The sequence below is a fragment of the Antedon bifida genome, chromosome 1 (assembly GCF_963402885.1).
Source record: "Antedon bifida chromosome 1, ecAntBifi1.1, whole genome shotgun sequence".
NCBI classification, from domain to species: domain Eukaryota; kingdom Metazoa; phylum Echinodermata; class Crinoidea; order Comatulida; family Antedonidae; genus Antedon; species Antedon bifida.
The window spans coordinates 29,534,427-29,557,081 of record NC_136226.1 but is presented as its reverse complement, the minus strand read 5'-3'; the positions used below and the strand labels follow the sequence as shown (position 1 = coordinate 29,557,081).

General features: G+C 34.1%; 2 protein-coding genes across 2 annotated transcripts; one reads left to right on the top strand and one right to left on the bottom strand.

Annotated features, from left to right (window-relative positions):
- Window positions 1-35: 35 nt before the first annotated feature.
- Window positions 36-15,509, top strand: LOC144848866 (condensin-2 complex subunit G2-like). The gene is made up of 29 exons (XM_078705808.1): window positions 36-117; window positions 877-962; window positions 1,088-1,222; window positions 2,184-2,310; window positions 2,832-2,901; window positions 3,453-3,540; window positions 3,663-3,797; window positions 4,053-4,147; window positions 4,407-4,569; window positions 4,685-4,777; window positions 5,185-5,310; window positions 5,455-5,634; window positions 5,819-5,971; window positions 6,239-6,461; window positions 6,771-6,961; window positions 7,363-7,440; window positions 8,374-8,444; window positions 8,781-8,922; window positions 9,348-9,482; window positions 10,366-10,518; window positions 11,106-11,210; window positions 11,618-11,737; window positions 12,208-12,307; window positions 12,542-12,714; window positions 12,921-13,055; window positions 13,412-13,506; window positions 13,850-13,950; window positions 14,304-14,397; window positions 14,701-15,509. The coding sequence occupies exons 2-29, from the start codon at window positions 888-890 to the stop codon at window positions 14,765-14,767; spliced, it is 3,423 nt and encodes a 1,140-aa protein (XP_078561934.1). The 5' UTR covers window positions 36-117; window positions 877-887; the 3' UTR covers window positions 14,768-15,509.
- On the bottom strand, window positions 15,508-22,599 carry LOC144848893 (nuclear envelope integral membrane protein 1a-like). Its single transcript, XM_078705848.1, has 8 exons — window positions 22,464-22,599; window positions 22,036-22,157; window positions 21,084-21,300; window positions 20,483-20,555; window positions 19,752-19,845; window positions 18,435-18,775; window positions 17,788-17,949; window positions 15,508-16,669 (listed from the first exon to the last, which is right to left on the bottom strand). The coding sequence occupies exons 1-8, from the start codon at window positions 22,531-22,533 to the stop codon at window positions 16,504-16,506; spliced, it is 1,245 nt and encodes a 414-aa protein (XP_078561974.1). The 5' UTR covers window positions 22,534-22,599; the 3' UTR covers window positions 15,508-16,503.
- Window positions 22,600-22,655: the final 56 nt, after the last annotated feature.

The following is a 22,655-nucleotide window of genomic DNA, read 5'->3' as shown; positions in this document are numbered from 1 at the left end:
GGTTTTTAAAATTGAAGCCTGCCCTCTTTTACAATTAACCATATTCGCGCGAAATTTTGATAGCAAAACAACACACACTGCGGCGAATATAAATTAAGATAGGAAAACTAAAAACTAGTACTGTATAGTATTTACAAGCATATTCAAAACACGATTTAGATAAATTGAAGATATACATTTTCATCTAGACCTAGCTAGATAATTAAAATAATTTAAGTAGTTAGCCTAGCTAGCTAGGCTAGCCTACCTAGGCCGGCCTCTAGTACTGTAGGCTAGTAGGCTAGGCTAGGTAAACAAATGATTGATAGGCCTAGCCTAGGCCTCTCTACTAGACTATACTAGTATAGCCTAGCTAGGCCTAGGAGGCTAGAGCAGGCTCAAGACTAGTTAAGTAGTAGGCTAGGCTATACTAACTCCTAACTAGGCCTAAGCTAGCTTAGCCTACCTAGAGAGAGAGGCCTAGCCTAGATAAGTACTGGTGGCTATTGGCATGACCGACTGTATGTGAAAAAGTTGGCTCTAGAGTCTAGTAGCTAATGGGCTACTGCATTTAAGTCAACTACCATGAATGAGTCTAAATCCTCATTTCATTTTCAGCAATTGCATTGTTTTCTACAGTCGTCGTTAATAACTATAATATGAGCCGATACTAATAATCACTTCCATAGTAACTATAAGAAGTTATAATAAGTGTTTAAAACAAACTTGCAGCACAAATTCAATTGTCGAAAATTCAAGGTATGTTGAATTTGTGCTGTAAGTTAAAGTTTGTTCAAAATAATTTTATTTTTTACCAGTACGTATAAACTTTCATTCCAATATATAAGTACTTAGTAATAAAATGTTAAATCATTCAATTTGTTTTTGTTTATGTAGAAAAATACAATATGATGATAGAAAGCTTTATTGATGCTTGTAATGGGACTGACCCCAAGAAACTGCGTAATCTAATATCCAAACATGTAAGTATAACATTTACAACATGTAGATGATGACAGTGATGTTAGGGATGAAACTAAAATACAATGAATAGGTAGTGCCAGTTTGGAATCGCATTGCAATTAATAATAAATACTTTTTTTTTTAGCATAAAAAAAATGACGACTTTAACCTAAGAGAGGTTCTTCCTGTGTATACAAAAAAGAAGCAAGAACAAATGTGGGACGGACTATATAACTTGATGATACAATTACTTACAAAAACACCTTTCATGCAAAATGCTGTAAGTCTATTACTCTACCTCCCATACAACAATACAATTTTCATGTTAGCGAAGCCATAGCATTTGTGATTTCAAATTTTACAGTGGTGTAACCACAAGAAGTAAAGTGGTGAGGTGGTTTCAAGAAAAGGGAACAACCTGTGTGCTGGCCACAGGGTTGTCGAAGGCCTCTCTGTGAAAATGTGGTCAGGTTGAAACTAGTACTAGTGGCAGTGGCATAACGTAGAGGCCTGACGCCTCTGATTTAGGAATGCTAAGTGGCCCTCCAACACTGGAGCCTCTTTGACATATTCTAATGCCTTATTTCTCAAGGGCCCCTATAATCTCCTGGGTTTAGTCAGTGAGCGCTCATAGCAGCTACACCACTGGCAGGAGGCCTGGGGCCTTTTTAGCCTTTTCGACATATTCTAATGCCTTATTTCTCAAGGGCCCCTATGATCTCCTGGGTTTAGCCAGTGAGCGCTCATAGCAGCTACACCACTGGCAGGAGGCCTGGGGCCTTTTTAGCCTTTTCGACATATTCTAATGCCTTATTTCTCAAGGGCCCCTATAATCTCCTGGGTTTAGCCAGTGAGCGCTCATAGCAGCTACACCACTGGCAGGAGGCCTGGGGCCTTTTTAGCCTTTTCGACATATTCTAATGCCTTATTTCCCAAGGGCCCCTATAATCTCCTGGGTTTAGCCAGTGAGCGCTCATAGCAGCTACACCACTGGCAGGAGGCCTGGGGCCTTTTTAGCCTTTTCGACATATTCTAATGCCGTATTTCTCAAGGTCCCCTATGATCTCCTGGGTTTAGCCAGTGAGCGCTCATAGCAGCTACACCACTGGCAGGAGGCCTGGGGCCTTTTTAGCCTATTCAACATATTTTAATGCCTTATTTTTCAGGGGCGCTCATACTGTAGTTGTTATGCCACTGACTGGTGGCTGCAGCCCTGTTTTAAACTTTGTATTTCTTTGTAGGATGATGAAGAGCTTCAGATACTTTTCCACTGTTTGCAGGATATTTTAACAATTACCGATTGTGTCTTGGACCAAGCTAATATTATCATTCCAGATAAAATGTTACAAACGATCACAGCTCTACATGGTATGTATACATTTACAATTTAAAATATATTTTCCCCCTAAAAAAATAATTTTTAAAACATTTTTTGTTGAATATGCCATTTTAATGTCATATAGTAAATATTTCATGACCAAAAATTGAATCGAAAAAAGAAAAAAAAATGTAATTTAAAGCAAAATATACCTAAATTGTCAGACAATGGTTTTTGGTTAAAATTAACTGTTTCTTTTGTCTTTTTATAAGTGAAATAATTATTATTGTTGATTTTTTTTTCTACAGAAGTGAATAACTTTATTAAAACTGCAAAATGGCCTCAAAGTGTAATTTTATTAATCTTTATTTTTCAGGTTTTTGGGGACAATACATCTTTAAAAATTATATTTACAAGGCAATAAATATATAATAATCCTATTTTTATTAGCCTAACTGTTAAGGTGTGCTTTCACAGTTGTCATTTTTTAAGACTGCATATTGATTTAGCATTTAATTCCTGGGCAATATACTGTATATATTTTTATTTAATCTTACTGTGTTTTTTGCAGAGCTTTTACTCGATTTCCCAGACAAGGCTAACAACCTTCAAGCCAGCATCGCTAAAGTTTGTCAAACTTGGTATGTGAATTTCAGTAGAACATGTATATTCATATTATACTGTTGATATTCTATTTGATTTAATAATGCTCCCTACACCCTAGAGCTTAAAGGTGTTCCATGAATAGAAGTTTGCTATAGTGTCATATATAAACATCCAAAAGCAAATTACTGAAAAAAATACAATGCTGTGGGTATTAGTGGCTGGATCTCAATGGAGATACAAAATAAAATAAGCAAAACAATGAAGTAAAACAGCCAGAAAAATGTGCAGCTTTCGGGCAACAATAGCCCTTCATCAGTGCAATTTATATATTAGTGTTCCCTTACTAATAGGAGTCAAGTGTCAAAAAGGAGGGCTTCTATTGTATTTGATGTCAAAAGCATATTAAGTTTATACATATCCTAAATATTTTTATTCAATCAGTGCAATGTGAGACCTATTGGATTGTGATTAAGTTCGCTTTTTAGGAATCATGCCTGGTTTTGTGTGTTGTTTTTCTTGTTCTTTGTCCATGTTTTGTAAATTGTATTCTTATGGAGACAAAATAAATGAAATTTGTTATGTTTAGGTGGATAAAAGAACTAGAAGGAAGAGAAGCGCTAGTTGCTAATACAATCATGTTCTTACTTGTTAAAAGTCTTCAACCAGATGCATCTGTAAGTATAATAATAATAATAATAACACTGGTGTGACAATTGCTTAATAAAGCTCTGTCTACACTATCAAACTAGTTTGATATAGTGTAGACAGAGCTTAATATTTCTTGTTTGCATTTAAGATTGCTGATGTAAAACGTGTGTATTCCTTACGTGCCAGCCTACTTCAAATTGACTATGCAGACGAGAGCAGTACCACCATAAAGAACTTGTTGCTACGATGTGTTATAAGTCCATTGTTCCTCAAACTTGATGAGGTAAATGTTATTGTCAACTGTACGAAATTATAGCATTTTGTTTGCATCCTAATACACACTGAAGTTACACATTATTATAAAGCTCTGTCTACACTATCAAACTTTATGTGAGAAAAAATGTGATGTGCCCATATATGGACATGATGTCATATCACTACCATGTTTGGGCACATCACACTTTGTTTGATAGACAGAGCTTTATCGTTTGAGTGGATGAATGAATGAATTATAAATGTCTTGCTTTTATATTTTTAGGGTCAGAGATTCTTAAGCTATTTGTTTGGGCTGAATTTGGAGTTTATTGAGCAGCTCCACAAGGTTATCAAAAACCAAGTTCCAGCCTGTCCAAAGTATGTATAGGAAAAATAATAGGCCGCTTTCAATTTCCGATGACCAAATATGTTTGTTTTTATATTCGAATCCACACATCATACATACTTAAAAAGAGGTCATTTTAATTCTTTGTTTCTAGGTCGATGACCTAGGTCAGTTCGGCAGTCGTCGCAAATCGAAATATCCCTATTGACCCAAAGGCAATTACTGAAAAAATGACAATGATATCAATGATAGGTAAATTAAACATCAAAATGTACTACTGTATTTTAATAGGCCAATGGTTGAATGGTATGGAAATGTGTATTTCAAGGCATGGAAGTTGGCTACTGGGCCTTACATTGACAAAATTGAACAACATTGTATTCAAGACTTGATGCATCATGCTGTGCATGCATCCAGGGAAGGAACACGGTCTATGTCAAGTACACTAAGAAAAGTATGTAACCCAAAGAGGTTATATGATTAACTAGAGAGGCAACCCAATGTAATCACATTTAAAAATTTAGTCAGCATGGAGAGATGCCTATAAAGATAGTTGTTTTTTCTTCTAGATACTTGGATGTTTTCATAAACAAAAGGTACATCAGGGAGTGGATAAAATGTTATTGAATCTCTACAACCCTATTCTATGGCGTTCTCTCAAAGTAAGTAGCCACATTTTACAACAATGAGTAAGATTTAGACTGGTTACTCTATCACAGCTTTGGCATACGCTAATCTATCAAATCCTTAATGAAGAAGCTGACAATGGGTGCTGTTGGTTGACTGATCAACATGAAGAGACCCTAAAGCTTTGTCTACACTATCAAACTTTATGTGACAAAAAAATGTGATGTGCCCATATATGGATATGATGATGTCATATCACTACCATATTTGGGCATATCACTACCATGTTTTTGTCAAACTAGTTTGATAGTGTAGACTGAGCTTTAGAAAAGATGAAAATTATTGTACTGTATGTCTCTTTGTGTGTAATTCAGCCAAGTTATTAACTCACTCAGATCAGATATTGCTTTGGTGAAATATTTTAATTATTTGTAATTTTTAGGTTGCCAATGGAACGGTGCGCGCAAATTCAATAGCTATATTAGTGGACACATTCCCACTGCTGGACCCAGAGCATACAAATGAAGAAAGAGATGGTTTGCTTCAAAAACAGTTTGACATATTATCTGTGAGTAGAAAGACATTTTCAATGGCTAGTTATGTCTGTAACTTCCTTTGTGGACACTACCACAAACCCAGATCCAGCTCATGTATCATATCGTCATTTTAAAACAATGCATGTGATTTATTCAATGATTGTTTTTTCCCTTAGGAATTGCTTTATGACCCGTGTGTAGTGGTTCGTACCACGTGTGTCATTGGAATCTGTCGTATTATTAGCGTTTTCTGGGAGTTGATTCCTCTTAAAACATCCGAAGATCTTCTTACTAAGCTGGTTCAGGATCTCGCTAGAGATGTATCTTCTACCGATGTCCGAGCTGCTGTTTACAAGGTTTGCTTGCACAATTAAAGTACTATTGAACGACCGTTGACGTCATGTGACCCACAAGGCCCTGGGCTGCCTGTATATATATATGTCTATTAATAATTAAAGTAAATAAAAAACTTTTAATAGAGTAAATGTTTTTTAGTTTTCAATTCGTATCAAAATTTCAAGTACTACTGTCTCTTTGCAGGGCTTGACCTCCGTTCTTGACAACCGTTTGAGTCATGTCCTAATGAAGCGTCTTCTACCTCAGATAGGTGTTCTAATTCACGATACATCAGAGAAAGTGCGCATTACTTTCATTGATCTTATACTCAAAGTCAAGGGTGTTCGTGACATTAAGGTAAGTTTTTTCAAAAGCTATTTTTTTATACACATGATAATAAATGAAATCTTAAAACTCTGTCTACACTATCAAACATTATGTGACAAAAAAATGTGATGTGCCCATATATGGACATAATGATGTCATATCACTACCATATTTTGGCATACCACTACCATATTTGGGCACATTTTTTTTGTCAAACTAGTTTGATAGTGTAGACAGAGCTTAACCATCAATATTGTTTGGTACAGGTATGGTATGTATAATCTTTTTTTTTGATAGGTGAATGAAATCGTTCCAGTGGAACATTTGCTGGTGCGTTTGGAATTGGATTCGGCTCCGATTGTCAGACGCCTCGTGCAACTTCTCTTCAACTCTTTCCAGCCGTTAGACAAAGCTGGAGAGGTCCAGTTGACCAGATGTATTGCTCTTGTACAGGCTAATCCTGCTGCTGCTAGAGTTTTCTACAGATATGCTCAAAATCACATGTCACCAGCTGATTCAGGTATGTCTGGCCAAATTTTTTCAACTAATGTAAAGCTCTGTCTACACTATCAACTATTTTTTGTCAAACTAGTTTGATAGTGTAGACAGAGCTTAAGTCCGGACATATTTATTGTTATAATGAATTCTTACACAATGTTTTATACTTTCATACTCACTCTTGTAGCTTGTAAGAAGAAAAGAAAATCCATGCTTGTGTTAGAACTATGGCCCATAGCTTTCTTTTGAGTGCTTGTAATGCTGTTACTGTTAAATAAAAGTACAAATTATACTTGCATTCAAATAATGCTAAAATAAACCATCTTTACAGCTAAGTTCATTCTGCTGATTGGCCAGTGTGTCTTTGGATGTGTACAAAGGTCATTGAACAGTTCCGATTCAGAAGACGAAGTTGAGAAAGAGAATGATGGAGAAGTGTTGAGCCTTGCAGATAAAGACATCATAGACGGCCTACTGGAAGTTATGGTCATTATATGGACAAATATAGAGCATCAACTGAATGTAAGTTACATTACAGATCAATAAGCAATAATCAATCAATAATTATATATAGATATTCCTCCTGACATCTCCATCTCTGCATTTTCTTCTTATTTTATTAATATTCATGTATCTTTCCAATTTTAAGTCTTTTAGAATGCTGCATTTTTATTCTGTAACCATAAAAAAAATAGACTTTCCAAAAACCATGTCTTCATTATGTATAGGAGCTAAGAAATCGGCAAAACCCTGTACATTATGGTGGTCATTTTCAAAAACAAAATGGTGGTCATTAAGTGAACTTTAAAAAATGTTATATTGAATTTCTTGACCCTCAAAACATATACTTTGCCTACTACTATGGTATCTGTAAATATAAATGTTATTTTTAGCTTTAAGTTTTAATTTTATTTAATTTTAAGACAACTCATACTGAGGTACGACAGAAGTTAGTGAAGCGATTCAGCAAGGCTATTCCATTATTTATTGATGTTTTTCAGGTAAAGAATATAAAACAAAAGTTCAAATTATTAAAAATTCCGGGTTTAACTTTTCTATTGTTTGTTATAAAATATAAACCTTTGCAACAATAATTGATAATAACCCTACTTATTTTTCGTGGTAAAGGAGAATGATCATTGTGAAATATTCTCTTTAAAAAAATAGTCCTGTAGACTATTAAAGATGTATTGTCCCTTTGACTAATTCCAAAAAAATAAAAAATAACAGATTTTGAAAAAAGGTGGGTCATTTTGAAGTATCATAATAGTTATTAACTATCACCAAAAATTTGTCGAAAAAAAAATCATTTAACTGAAATACAGACGTTTTTTTATTAAAAAAATAACTCTGACTTCCAGTCAAAGTTTTCGATCAAAACATATCTCATAATGAAACGCGCTTGTTTGGCTACTCTGTATGCATAATCATAAAACTTCCTCACGATCTGTGTGAAAATACCTTCTCAACCGTGACGAGTTGTAAACAATCCTAATTAGCATATGCATAATGCGTACTCGTGGTTTGAATCTTTGTTTACTTTCGCTTGCGACGATTTTCCAGACGAAATGTAATCAAACTAATTTACCTGTTAATTACGTAAACTTGTTGCTTTTGGCTCGAATTTTCGACTTAAAGTGAATAACTTTAATATTACTTTGATATGGCCAATTTAAATTTAGAATATTTTGACCTTCATTTTTTTGTGTTTCAAGGGACAATACATCTTTAAGCTCTGTCTACACTATTAAACTAGTTTGACCAAAAAAAGTGATGTGCCCAAATATGGTAGTGATATAACATCATCATGTCCATATATGGGCACATCACATTTTTTTGTCACATAAAGTTTGATAGTGTAGACAGACCTTATACTGTTTGCTATTACTTTTTTACCTAAAATTTGCACTGTTTTATAATTGCTTATACCACAGGGTGGCCGGTCATTAGAGGCGGTTCTATACTTAGCCAGCTTCTTGCCTGGTTCGGCTTTACCTGATATTAAGTGAGTATCAATTTGTGTACTTTATGTATAATTGAGTGACTGCTGGGACAAAAGGTTAAAGGGTTATTAAGCTCTGTCTACACAACTAACTAACTAGTTCGACAAAAAAAGTGTGATGTGCCAAAATATGGTAGTGATATGATATCATGGCCATATGTGAGCACATCACATTTTTTTGTCACATAAAGCTTGATAGTGTAGACAGAGCTTTAGGGGTTCAAAATCTGTTACTGCCACACTGTAGATGATGTAGATTTTTAATAATTTTTTCTTATCATGGTTCTAATTAGTGTGTGTTTTTATCTATTTGCTCTTTTTTATTTTCATTAATTTTAGGGAAAATTGTCTGAAGAAATTAGAGTTGATTAGTTCTGAGAGCTCAATGAATGATATTGCCCCGCTTCTTGAATGTCTTGTTAGCTGGGGAAAGGGAGAAGACATTCTTAACATCATCCATCAGCGGCTAAAAAACATTAAGGTTTGTTTTCTAAAGTTCTGTCCACACTATCAAACTTTATGTGACAAAAAAATCCATATATGGACATGATGAAGTCCTATCACTGCCATATTTGGGCATATCACTACCATATTGGGGCACATCACAGGAGGTTGGGGTAATCGTGTTAAGGCCAATTTAAACAGACAAGTGGTAACGGTACGCGGAAAACAGCATAGTCAAATCCATATATATCCTGAGCGGAAACCGCCCATCCTCATTGTATGTAAATGCTCATAAGGAATAACATAGATTCTATATTTTTATTACTGTTGCCGCTGGTCTATAATTAGCTTTTACAGTTAATGAGTTTCATTGAAAACTCAATATAAAATCCTGTTGTACTGAATTCTTAAATCTAACTAACATTTTCAAACTGACAAAGAATATTTCTGATTTAATTTTAGCCACAATACCAACAGAGAGACAAGAGCAATAAAACGAGAAAAGGAAGGAAACTTATGAGCGTGAATTGCACGTTGCTACAAGAAACAACGATGAACGAAACGGAATGTGATCCTAGTATGGACGTTACACAAAATGTTAGTGTTTACCTTACCTAACCTCCTCGGGCCTTGTGGCCCATAATTGTCGTATTCGATTGGGAACTTTCGTTGTCAACGTAAAGATTCGTTGAGTACTTTTTTTGTATTCGAATTGTAAATTTGTGCTCAACAGAAAGTCATTCGAATAGAAAACGTTGACAACGAAAGCTTTTTCGTTAAGAACAATCTCAACGCTCAAAATACTCCGTTAAAGAAGTACTCAACGGAAAAACTGTACTCAACGGTGAAAGTCTAAATCGAATACGACAATTGATAATAATAGTTCATTCTTATATAGTGCATATGAGCAAGATCTCAATGCGTTCTGCACATTATTACCCTTGTCATTTTTTGCATCAAACACGTATGGAAACATACTCCCATAATGCAGCTAGTAATCAGCGCAAAGTTTTGTCTTATACACCTGGGTGGAGATAGGCAAATGTAAGTAAAGTGTCTTGCCTAAGGATTCAAGTAATGCGGCGAGACTTGGATTCGAACCATGGTCTCGCATTCAGTAATTCAATGTCCAACAAACTGCGCCACATGCCCTCACAAATCATCATCTTAAATTCCTTAATAGAATGCTGTCATTTATTTGATTGTTTTAATATTCATCCTGAAAATTATTATGCTCTCCACTGTTAGTAACAAGTCCAGTTAAAATCACAATACAGTTAACTCTCAGCCTAACTGGGCACCTTTTGGCTGGGCTAATATGTCTGGTTTTCTAGAAAGTCTGGTGTACAGAATGTCTTTTAATGGTAAAAAGAATATGATCCTTTTGTCCCTCAAGACAAAAGTCTGGTTTTGGGAAAGTTGACTGTACATTATATTTTGATTTCGTTTAATTTCATTGTTATTATTTTACTTATTGAAGAATGAAGACGAAGAGAAAGAAAGCATAGAACAGTGTAAAGTAGCATTGAGACTACTAAATTGGTTGTTAGGTCAGCCGACTACAAGAGCATTTATGATGCAAGCAAACTTGACGAACCTAATGCAGGTGTTATCAACTCTAAAAACTTTGATGGTAAGAAGAAATTTAAAATTAAAAAAAACATTTAAAATTCACATGGTGCATAGCAAAAGAAAATCAAATCTAAATAGCAAACTTCAGTTTTCCAACGTTTGCCAGTATATGGACCAGTTGAGTATCTTTAAAAAAATGTAGAAAAATAGTTTTCAGAAGTTAGGCAATGGAGTGGTCAGTGTGGTTTGGGGCAATGTCATATTTTCCCTGGCACCGAAGGCCCCTACTGACAGCACCACTGGAATGAAATATCAGTCTTTGTAGTCATGTGGTCCTGCAGTTGATGACATTGACATCCTTCTTGATTAAGGACTATAAACCGTAGGTCCAGTGTACACATCTAGCTCATGTGCACTTTAAAGAACATAGTACATCTTTCGAGACGAGAAGGGGGTTACCCCAGTGTACTAGTACATTACAGCCACTGATCATAACTGGGCCCTCTGGGAGACCAGTCTTTGACTGAAGAATTCACCCAGTATGAATAAATGCAAACAAACATCTCTAGTTCAGACTAGGCTATGTCATGACAAGGCCTGCTATTGTTGTAGATACTCTACAATAACAGTACTTTTTTTTTTTTTAAGGAATCTATTCAGATGGACAAACCTATGAATAAAGACATGGAGGCTGTTTTGGAACAAGTCATTTACTCGTACTGTAAGACATTGATGCATATTCAAGCTGAGCAGGTAAGGTGTTGTTCAGCCATATAACCTTATTTTAACTCTTTAAAGCTCTGTCTACACTAACACACTAGTTTGACAAAAAAGGGTGATGTGCCCAAATATGGTAGGGATATGACATCATCATGTCCATATATGGACACATCACATTTTGTTGTAACTTCTGTCTACACTACCAAAAAAATGTGATGTGCCCATATATGGACATGATTATGTCATATCACTACCATATTTAAGCATATCACACTTTTTTTTGTCAAACTAGTTTGATAGTGTAGACAGAGCTTTAGAGATAATATGACATTAACAGAGTAACTGTTATATAAATCTATGAATTACACACACTTCTGTAAAAATGAATAAATAGGATAAATGAAGTAAATATTTAAAATATATGTTTTTTTTTAATATAGAGGAATGAAAATGATAATGACTTGTGTGGTGAATTTTTGACCTCATTCATGACTGCGATTGACCGAGATATTTTCTCCGAACCAATCACATTTCACTCAACACAGTGCCGATGGGTTAAGGTATGTTGTTTGGAGTAATTTTAAAGTAATGTATTGGAGCTGTTTTCAAATTCACATCTGTGTTAAGCTCTGTCTACACTATCAAACTTTATGACAAAAAAAATGTGATGTATATATGGACATGATGATGTTATATCACTACCGTATTTGGGCACATTACACTTTTTTATGTCAAACTACATAGTTTGATAGTGTAGTTTTTTAAGCTAATAGGGAGATACAGGGTTATAAGTATTTTTAGATAAACTATATTTTATAAAATCATCCTTTATTTCAAATAATAAATGTAACAAACATTCCAGGTCACAGCTTGGAGGACCAAGCATATGCAGGGCAAAACAAGACAATTAATATAAAGCACTTTAATAAGAAGGCAAAAATACAGAAGAAAACACATCAGGCAAAAATTAGATTGCTGATTAAAATTTAACTAGAAAAGAAAACTTCATAAGAAATATATTTATTCACAGTGCTTGCTGACAGTAAATCAAGAAGCCTTCATGGTTGGACAAGTTGCTGTTGAAATTGCAAAGAATACAGCTGGGTTCCTGGCAATTATCTTACAGAAAGGTAATGTATTACAGTTACAGTGTATTTAATTAGCTTTTTTAATTGAGCTTTGTCTACCTTATCAAACTAGTTTGACAAAAAAAGTGTGATGGTAGTGATATGCTCAAATATGGTAGTGATATGACATCATCATATCCATGTATGGGCACATCACATTTTTCACATAAAGTTTGTGTAGACAGAGCTATATCCAGGGTACAGATTTTTTAGCAGAATTTTTTTTTTGCATTTCAGATCCTCCAATTGAGTTAATGCCTTCAGTCGTGTCGGTTTTGTACCAGGTGTGTCTAAAGTTAATGACGTCCAATGATGAAGCTAGAGAGGATGACATCATACCTCTTCTGATTACGCATATTATAAAGTCACTGGCTCAGAAGATTAAAGACGCTAAAGAAGATATTGAAAAGGTCAGAAAAATATTTACATATAATAATAATAGTTCATTCTTGTATATCAATGCGCTGTCATTTTTTGGATCAAACACATATGGAAACATACTCCCATAATGCAGCTAGCAATCAGCGCAGATTCACTGGCCAATTTTTAGTTTCTCTATGCCTGTCAAATTTATATATACTGTATAATAATATACTTTTATTGTTGTCTTGTTTAGATACTGCTTGCTGTGAAACCTGGATTAATGGAGACTCTTCTATGCTATCACAGAAACAACCCTGGCAATTGCCAGCATGTATTGGCTACTGTCATGGCCGCCACTATCGCTGAACTCACCAGCATTATTCATGAGGTAGAAGTTATTAAATGTCCTTTTAATATTGTCACTCACTGAATAAGCTCTGTTCACATTTGAGATCAGAAACTTTCAAGTCATGGGCTGAAATAAAGCCCTGTCTACACTATCAAACTTTATGTGACAAATGTGATGTGCCCATACATGGACATGATGATGTCATATCACTACCATATTTGAGCATATCACTACCATATTTGGGCACATCACACTTTTTTTGTCAAACTACAGAGCTTTAGATTTGTTATCTGAAAAAAGTTACATTTCAGGTTGTGAATGTAACTATACTCTTAAACTTAGACATTCTATACTTAAATTTTGTAAATACAATTTTATAAAAACCTTTGTTTTAGGAAGGAAAACTGCAGCCGAGTGAAAGCTTTAGTGAGTTACCGATTCTGTCATCATTTCTTATGACACTGGTAAACAGCAAGGCCTCGATTCTAGGGTAAGATGCTTCAATGTATATGAGATGTATTAGAAAAGCATTCTGCAAACTTTTTATTTTGCATCCTGAAATTCAGTTTTAGAAAGTCAGCGCAGTCCAGGGTTTCCCCTTTGTAATGCACACATGCATGTCACCGGGTTCGTGTTAAAGATTTTACATTACATCGCGATTGAAACTTTAGCCTAATATCAATTGCGTTTGGTATGTTTACGATCATTTCGGCAAGATCAAACCACATAGACCTTACTCATAACCATGCACGGTAACATCAAACATCCTGCATCATCTTGACATTTCGTTGTTTGCTGTACAATGTACAATCAATTTAATATTACCTCTTTAGGAGCTTTGTGGATGAACTTCACCAGTGTGTCAGTGTTGGAGGCCTGCGAGGGATTGATGCATTGCTAGCAGCAGTTTACATTGTCTACACAATTGCAAAAGGTATATTTTGTTTGTCATTATACTCTAAATGGTAATTAGTAGTACACGGCTTTTGGTAACATCACCTTTTTAAAAGTATGTATATATTAATTAATTTTCAGTATCACTGGGCAGTTTAGAATTTATTCACTGCATGTTAATCTATATAAAACTACAGTAATATAAATTGTAATTTGTTTAATTTTAATTTTTTTGGTACAAAAATCAATGGCTCTAAATATTAATTTAGGTTTTTTTAAAGTATGTATTTATTAATTAATTAATTAATTTTCAGTATATCACCGAGCAGTTTAGAATTGATTCTTGCCTGTAATCTGTATCAGTAATAAAAAGTGTAATTTGTTCAATTCCAGCTGGTAAGAAAGTCAACGGCTTAAATAAGTGCGTGTTGTTGGTTCAACAAGAGATTGCGAAACTTAATCGGACTGATAATGAGGAAACTGAAAAGTAAGTGGTGATAATGTCAAATGCGCAAATGTTCAATTTCGTTAATTGACGACTGGGCTAGTTCATTGCGAGGTTCACTAGCCCAGTGGATGTTTAACGAACCAACTCATTCACAAATTATATCGTATATTACTGCATTTCTTCCCAATTTTACTCTAGACAACCAGGCTTATAGGAAGTGAGGTTGACTATCCCAGGGCCATTTGTACTAGGCTTTGCATGCCGGGCTATAAAATATCGAGCCCTGAATACGTCTTTGATTTATAAATAAAGCTGAAAATTCTTTTTTTCTTTCTTTTTTAGGAATTTGATTGAACAGGCCAATGGGATAATTTCTGAATTAAATCAACATATGGGATGGATTGAATGAAAAAATAAACGTATTTTGTATGCTGTATATAAGCAGGGATTTATAATATAGATTTAGTACTTATTTATGTATTGTATAATTATTGTGTAGTGCTGTGAAGAGTCAACAACAGCTATTAGGGACTTTAAGATTTTCATGTCGACTGCTACCCTATTACATCAATTTTATAATATGCGAATGCGCTAGGCAACTGGCAATGACATTCGCTCTCTGACACGAGTACCAGTGGATGTATGACGTCATAACACTGCAAAAGTTTACTGTGAATTATTGATTCGTATTGGTTATTTTAAATAAAGCTTTTAATAATACACTTATCACCAAGACACCAGCCTTCGTTCAGAAAATTAAGGATCTAGGCTTTAGCTAGACACTTAACTTGACCTGAGCTTGTGTACTTCCACTGGCCCAGCGCTACTAGAGATTACAAAGTCAGATCCCCAAGGTCATTACGTCATACGTTCACTGGCGGCACGTCAACGTAAATGTCGAATTAATCTAAATGTTCGTATATCTGTCGACGAGTAACAGTCAACTACGACCCATGTGGACATGGTCTTCGTCACGTTCACTCAAATCTAAAAGTCCCTATTGTAGGAGTGTCACATCTACTGTAGTGTTCTTTGTGATACATTTATGGCTATTACAAAGCTATCAAATAATTTAATAGCCTTTATTACTGTAATTGTGATATTTCAAGAGATATTAAATTATAACTCAGCAAAAGTAGCCTTTTTTATTTGTATATAATTTATTCAAAATGTCAACAATAAAACAGTACTAACAGCTACAACAATAAAACCAAAAAACTAACTTTATTTGTAATATTTAAAACATCTTCACAGAAAACAAACTTTAGATTGTGTATGAAAACAATAAAACAGTAAAATGATGTCTAACCGCTATAACATTAAAAGGAAAAAAATAAACTTTAGATTGTGGCACTAGTCAACAGAAACATAATAAAATAAATGTTAATTATATAGCAATTTGCATATTCAATTAAAGCTTCTATAGAATGCCCATCCGGTAGATCTATTTTTACACCAAATTCGGTCTGAATGGATAGAAATCTAGGCTATGTTATGTTTGTCATGTGCTGCATTCACTCTAGAATCTGAAATGAGTTAGTGTGAACGATTGTATTTCTAACACTGAATCCAGATTCAGTGTGAACATAGACTAAAGCTCTGTCTACACTATCAAACTTTATGTGACAAAATAATGTGATGTGCCCATATATGGACATGATGTCCTATCACTACCATATTTAGGCATATCACTACCATATTTGGGAACATCACACTTTTTTTGTCAAACTAGTTTGATAGTGTAGACAGAGCTTAATAGTTATTTACCCTGTTATGTTACCCTTTTACAAGTGCAGACAATTCTTAGCATGAAATTATGGAGCTTTGGTAATATTCTTCTAAATATCTTCACTTATAAATAAAACATCAACAATTAGGTATTGAATGATAAACTCTATGTTTAAAACATTTTATATTCCCCCTTGTTTAATCCGATTCTTTTGGCATAGTGTATCAACACCACTTTAAAAAAGGGCTTAATCTGTAAACTGCCATCATAAAAGTTAAAAACAACTTAGTGGTTAAGACTGTGTAGAAACATGGACTTTTTAACTGCCTGTTTTTGATAGAAGAAACCACTACCACAACCATGACCGTTTCTAGCAATATGGCTTCTGTCTCCGTACCATCAACTGGTTGGCTTCCTCATATTATTACACCCTCTTCTTGATAGCTAATGTCATCAGTCATGATATCAGAGGTGTTATCATCTGCCGTGTCATCATCATCTTCTATTAACGACACATCTGAATCATAGGCAGTGATCTCATCACCAGACAAATGACTTTCACCCAACACAAAATGTGCAAACCTTTAGATGAAAAAAAAATGGTCTACAAGTGTATCCTGGAAATTGGCTAATTTACCATCATATGCCTTTTACTATAGTTATATTGCAACACAGAACTAACAGATAGAGTAACACAAATACAAAATAAAAAAACAAAAAGAATGGCGTAAAAGAATTAAACGAAACACAATTATTTCATTTCATTTATTTATTTGACCAATAAACAGATACAGAACAGAAACAAAGCACAATGGTCAGGGGCAACTAAAGCAAAACAATTACTATAATTTAAAGAGTCAGTTGCCCCTTAAAAAACATCGAAATACAAACAATATTGCACCAAGAAAAACATTTGTACAAGCTTATAAAAAAGTCTCTTAATACTCAAAATTAGTATAAGGGATCGGTACATAAATATAAAAGATTAAAAATCGGAAACAGCATCTCTTTCAGTGAGGTATGTAACTTGTATGAACACATAATTAGACTACTGGATGATACAAAAATACTACACAATACAAAGCAATGAAGGAAAATGAAAAGTAAAAAGACACCAGGAAGACAAAAGAAAACTGGATAAAGCAAATAAAAAATGATTTAAAAAGGAAAAATGTATACGTTAGCACAATAACAAATCATCTTGCCCAAAACAGAAAAATATGGAAACAAATCGTGGAAAGCGTAATGTCAGAATGATGGAAAACAAGATATATAAAATGTATAAAATATCAAAAGGTATAACAAACAAACAAGAACATATATTTACACACCAAAAAAATGAAAGTATATAAAATCGGGACTAGAAAATACTGTCACCCTATTATATTGCACACAAGTTATATAAAATGTATAATATTTAACAAAAGGTATAAAAAACAAACTTAACTGTTGTACCAAAATCAGACCACTACATTTGAATGGTTTAATATAATGGTTCTGTCTAGCCTTTAGGATATTTTAGGTTGTTTTTTGTGGAAGATGCTATTATTAATTTGTTGGTGAAATTTGTTCTCTTTTTGTTTTGTATGTTTGTGTATGGATGTACTATTCGAAATAAATGAATTAATTAATTAAGATAGAAGCAGCAACTAGTCACATTTTGATTTTTTTCAATCAATGCAATATAATTTGTTACATACCTTTTAGGTGATTCTAATCGTGATACCATCTTCCATGTCTCTACTTGTGGACTTAAACACTGTTTTCTTAAATCGTCCAGAGCAGATTTAGTTTCTTCACATGCTTGCTCCTCATACTCTTCCTCCGTAAGAAATCTAGGCTTCTTTATTTTCTTGAATTTCCTAATATTTGTATAAAAGAATTTTTAAAAAGTTTAATAGTGTACAAACGCAGAAAAGGAAAATATACTCCCCAGACTAAACTATCCATTATAATGTCCTACAGGGGTAATTGAAAACCTGGAATTTTACTTTAGAGTTCTGTCTAGATTATCAAACTAGTTTGACAAAAAAAGTGTGATGTGCCCAAATATGGTACTGTAGTGGTATGCCCAAATATGGTAGTGATATGACATCATCATGTCCACATAATATGGGTACATCACATTTTTTGGTCACATAAAGTTAGATAGTGTAGACAGAGATTTAAGTAATGACAAATTTGACTGTTTCATGAAAATAAACATAATAAAACACCATTTATAAACATTATTTTCCTTTAATAATAACAATTTAAACTATGATGTAAAACTGTGATGGAAATTAACTCTTGAGAAATTATGAATCCTGTCGTACTAAAATATGACCAAAAAAATAATCTCACTTACCATCGCAAATTTGGTAATATCCTTCGAAAGAATCCATATGGTAAGTTAATAATAGTTAACAGACCAACAATGAGGGCGACTGCAGCAGTTTGGTCGTGAGTACTTTGATATATACAAACCAACGCACACAACTGTATCGCCCACTGAACAAGCTTCTGGGCTCGCTCATGGTAGCTAGGTCCATAGTAGTAACATACAGCGAAGCTTATCAGGGAAGAGATCCCAGTGTAGCCAAATATAAGATATTGATAATCTTTATCTGCTATGTTTTCAAACACCCAGTTAAGAATAAAAAGTGCTCCGGACCAGCCCAGGGCAATGACGGCAAACGCACCAGTTTTCTGTGAATAGAAAAACAAACTTTAGAAATGAATAACTGATGAACTAAACGAAAGACATTTGCTGACCGTTCGTTCGCCGTAGCAGGACCCAAAATTTGGAACAGATTACCAAGTCACATTAAACACTTAGACGACTATAATCAGTTTAAAAAACATTTAAAAGCACTATATTTCAAACAATGTTACGATACTAATTGATGTGAAGCGCCGCTGATTATAATTAAATGTTGTATAAATGTGCGCTATACAAGTAATAATAATAATAATAATAATAATGAATCAGTCAAATAATTAACATCGTTTAATTAGACTTTACCGGCTTAATCATTCAACCATGTAATCAATTGAAAACTACAATGTGTTTACATACACTAGAGTTAAGTCTGCAGAGTAAGATAGATAAGATAAAGTAAATGGGGGAATAACCTGCGACTTGCAGCCTACTGGGCTGAATTGCGCACAGGTGTGGACGACACATACCACAACTTTCTACTCCCCTGAAAGGTCCCTTCATGTCAAGTGCTACCACCAAACGGCGCCCGTTTGTCTGTCCACAATGATAGGGGCTGAATGAACCAGTACACCGAGGTAACTCCCTACTTTTAAATAAGATGTACTAGGTTCTTTAAAGTGCACACAAGCCAGATGTGTACACGATCTCCAGTTTTAAATCCTTATCTGAGAATACTTGTTCTATCACCAGAACAATGGTCGAGGAGTGACTTGAACCTGTGCAGATTGTATAGCTATGGTTTGCAGTGCCGCCCCTGTCTTAACCGATCAGCCACTCGACTCGAAAATGAGAATCATATCAGAATTACAACAGACATAATTGTTTTATACCTCTGTTATATTAACTATTCTAAGGAACTAATTCAGTGGTATATACGACAACATTTCGACCACTTCCTGTCAGTCTGACAACATAAAGTTGGCAAAATGATAATTTAAGAAAAAAAATGAAATTTAAGTTTACCCTTGGTATCATTCTACTTAAAATGTATACGAGTATGATGAGCGATGCAAATACGCCAATCGTGATTCCAGAGGAGTAATAGAAAAGAAGGTTCCTAGAAACGAAGAACAACTGGTGAAATTAAATCAAATTTAATGCTGAAATCAGCAAATTTATCATATCATTATGAACATAAACATTGTCATTGCATACAATACAAATACATTTATTCATCAAATCACAAATAACAATAAAATAATAGTATGTACAATAATTCAAGAAAATAATGAAATGGGGTCTCAGGAAACCAGGAGGTTTGTATGATAGAGACCCTAGATTACTTTTAAAAAAAATTATTTAAAATTCATCATTTTTTTTCCTACAATAATAGCGAGCTTTTGTTTTAATGACTCGCCACAATGCAGCTGTTGAGTTGAAAAGGCACACTCTCGAAAAAAGAGAATGTGCAGAATGACTGTTACATTCAATAGCTGGGTGTACACATGGCATGTCATGAAAAGAATCAAAAGGTGGCTATTCTCGGTATCAAATATTCATCAATTTCGTTGTCTTTCTGCAATAATAGCAACCTTTTATTTTAATGACCCGCCATAATGCAGCTGTTGAGTCAAAAAGGACACTCTCGGAAAAAGAGAATGTGCAGAATAACTGTTACACTCATAGCTGTGTGTTCACATGGTGTGTCATTAAAAATGAAAAGGTGACTATTACCGGTACATTCATAGACTTACTGACTTAATGCTGGAGCATAAATAAAAATAACCAAGCCAAATACACAGAGAGCGATGTAATACAGGTATGCAGCTAATGTTTAAAAAAAAGCACAAAAAATAAATTAAAAATATTCATATAAAAAAAGCAAATTAGTTAATTTGGCCTGATTATACAATAATTAATTGGTCATTTCTAAATAAAAAATCAGGGTTTAGCACTATTGGTAATACAGTAATATATGTATACTGTATCATAACTATCCAATATAATCCTTTTTATTTCCAAAAAGTTGGAAATAGGATATTGCATTTAAGTGAATTTAAGTTTCTGAAACCATTAGATTTAGCACTTTCCAGTAACTGGCCTGTTTCGGCCAGTTAATTTTTTCAAAGAATATATGGAAAAATTCTTTAAAATACTTGATGGCCAGTAAATTTGAATTTAGGCAAGAAATAACATTGGTTAACTGGTGGGTGGATCAGTTAAAAATACTTTTTAGGTTAATCCCTGGATTATGGGATTAGAAGTTTCGTTTTTATTTCAATACAGTCAAAATAAATACAAAATAAAACTGGGAGTTGCAAATAAAACCGTAAACTAGGTCTATATGATACTTACTATAAGGTGTAACAGTAAGTTTGTAAGTATTGTCATGCATCACAGAAAAGCAGATATTCTTGAACGGGGAGACACTTGCAACATTTTTCTCCCAAGGGGAATATCTTGGCAACCATCCTCTAATACAGCTTCCCTTTAACTGTTCTTCATTTTCACCAACAATGACACCAGGACTGTCACATTTTGCATCTTTCGAACGATTACAAACAGCTTGAACCTTTAAAAATATGAAATAATCATGTTTGTTTGTAATTTTTTTGTTTATTATGATATTATAAGTGAATAAATAACAGTACATTACAAACATTCTAGCTCTACATATGGGCAGATGGATGAGGATAGCAAATGAGGTGGCAGAGTGATTATGGAGTTGGCTAATTGAAAATTAATGTAGGTGAAATATCGAAGTCAGTCATATATGACTGACTTGGGTATGGAATTTGACATAAATTAGGGGTGGGATTATACTTGGGGTGGGATTATACTTGGATTGATAATAAAAAGTCCTGTGTCCAAATTCAGCCAGAATTAGGGGGTGGGATTATACTTGGATTGCTAATAAAAAGTCTTGTGTCCAAATTCAGCCAGAATTAGGGGGTGGGATTATACTTGGATTGCTAATAAAAAGTCTTGTGTCCAAATTCAGCCAGAATTAGGGGGTGGGATTATACTTGGATTGCTAATAAAAAGTCTTGTGTCCAAATTCAGCCAGAATTAGTTGGTGGGATTATACCTGGATTGCTAATAAAAAGTCTTGTGTCCAAATTCAGCCATAATAAATTAGAGGGTGGGATTATACTTGGATTGCTAATAAAAAGTCTTGTGTCCAAATTCAGCCAGAATTAAGGGGTGGGATTATACTTGGGCATGGGACTATACTCATCATATATTCGTATATCCTGAAACTTAAAATAATGTTTGTAAATGATAAATACAATTTAATTAGAATCACCTTAATTGTTTTCCATAGATTAGTCAGACCAATTGATTCTGCAGAAGAAATACAATATATTTCGCAACCACTGTCATTTTGAACATCAACTTTATAGGGTACGGGTATCACAACGGAATTAGCTGTAAAAGAAATGCAATTAACTATCAAATTAGAAAAAGAAATACAACAAAGTAACATTATTTATAAGTTTTCAATTTTGGATATAAAAAAACTTTCTTTCCATGGTATACAGTAGGTCTACAGTATAGGCCCTACCCAACCGAGGCCACCAGTCAGTACTTTCATTTGATGGCCTACTGTACTGAGAGAAGACAGGCGCCGGCCCTTCTTGCTTGGCTTAAAAAATTAGGCTAGCCTAGGCCTAGGCCTACTAGGCCTAAATGTTTTTAAAACTAAATATACCTTTTTATAACCAATCAACTTACTACTACTACCAATTTGAAAACAGGTAAATAGGCACAAAAGTACAGCTATATAGAAAATGGTGTTATCCATTTTAAATGTGGGTTTTTTTGTATTCTTTTTTAAACAAGGCCGATCAATGAAAAGGCGATGGCGCGTTTCAAATTTGAAAAGGGGAAATCCCTCCCTTACGTTTTTACAAATTGTCTATTTAC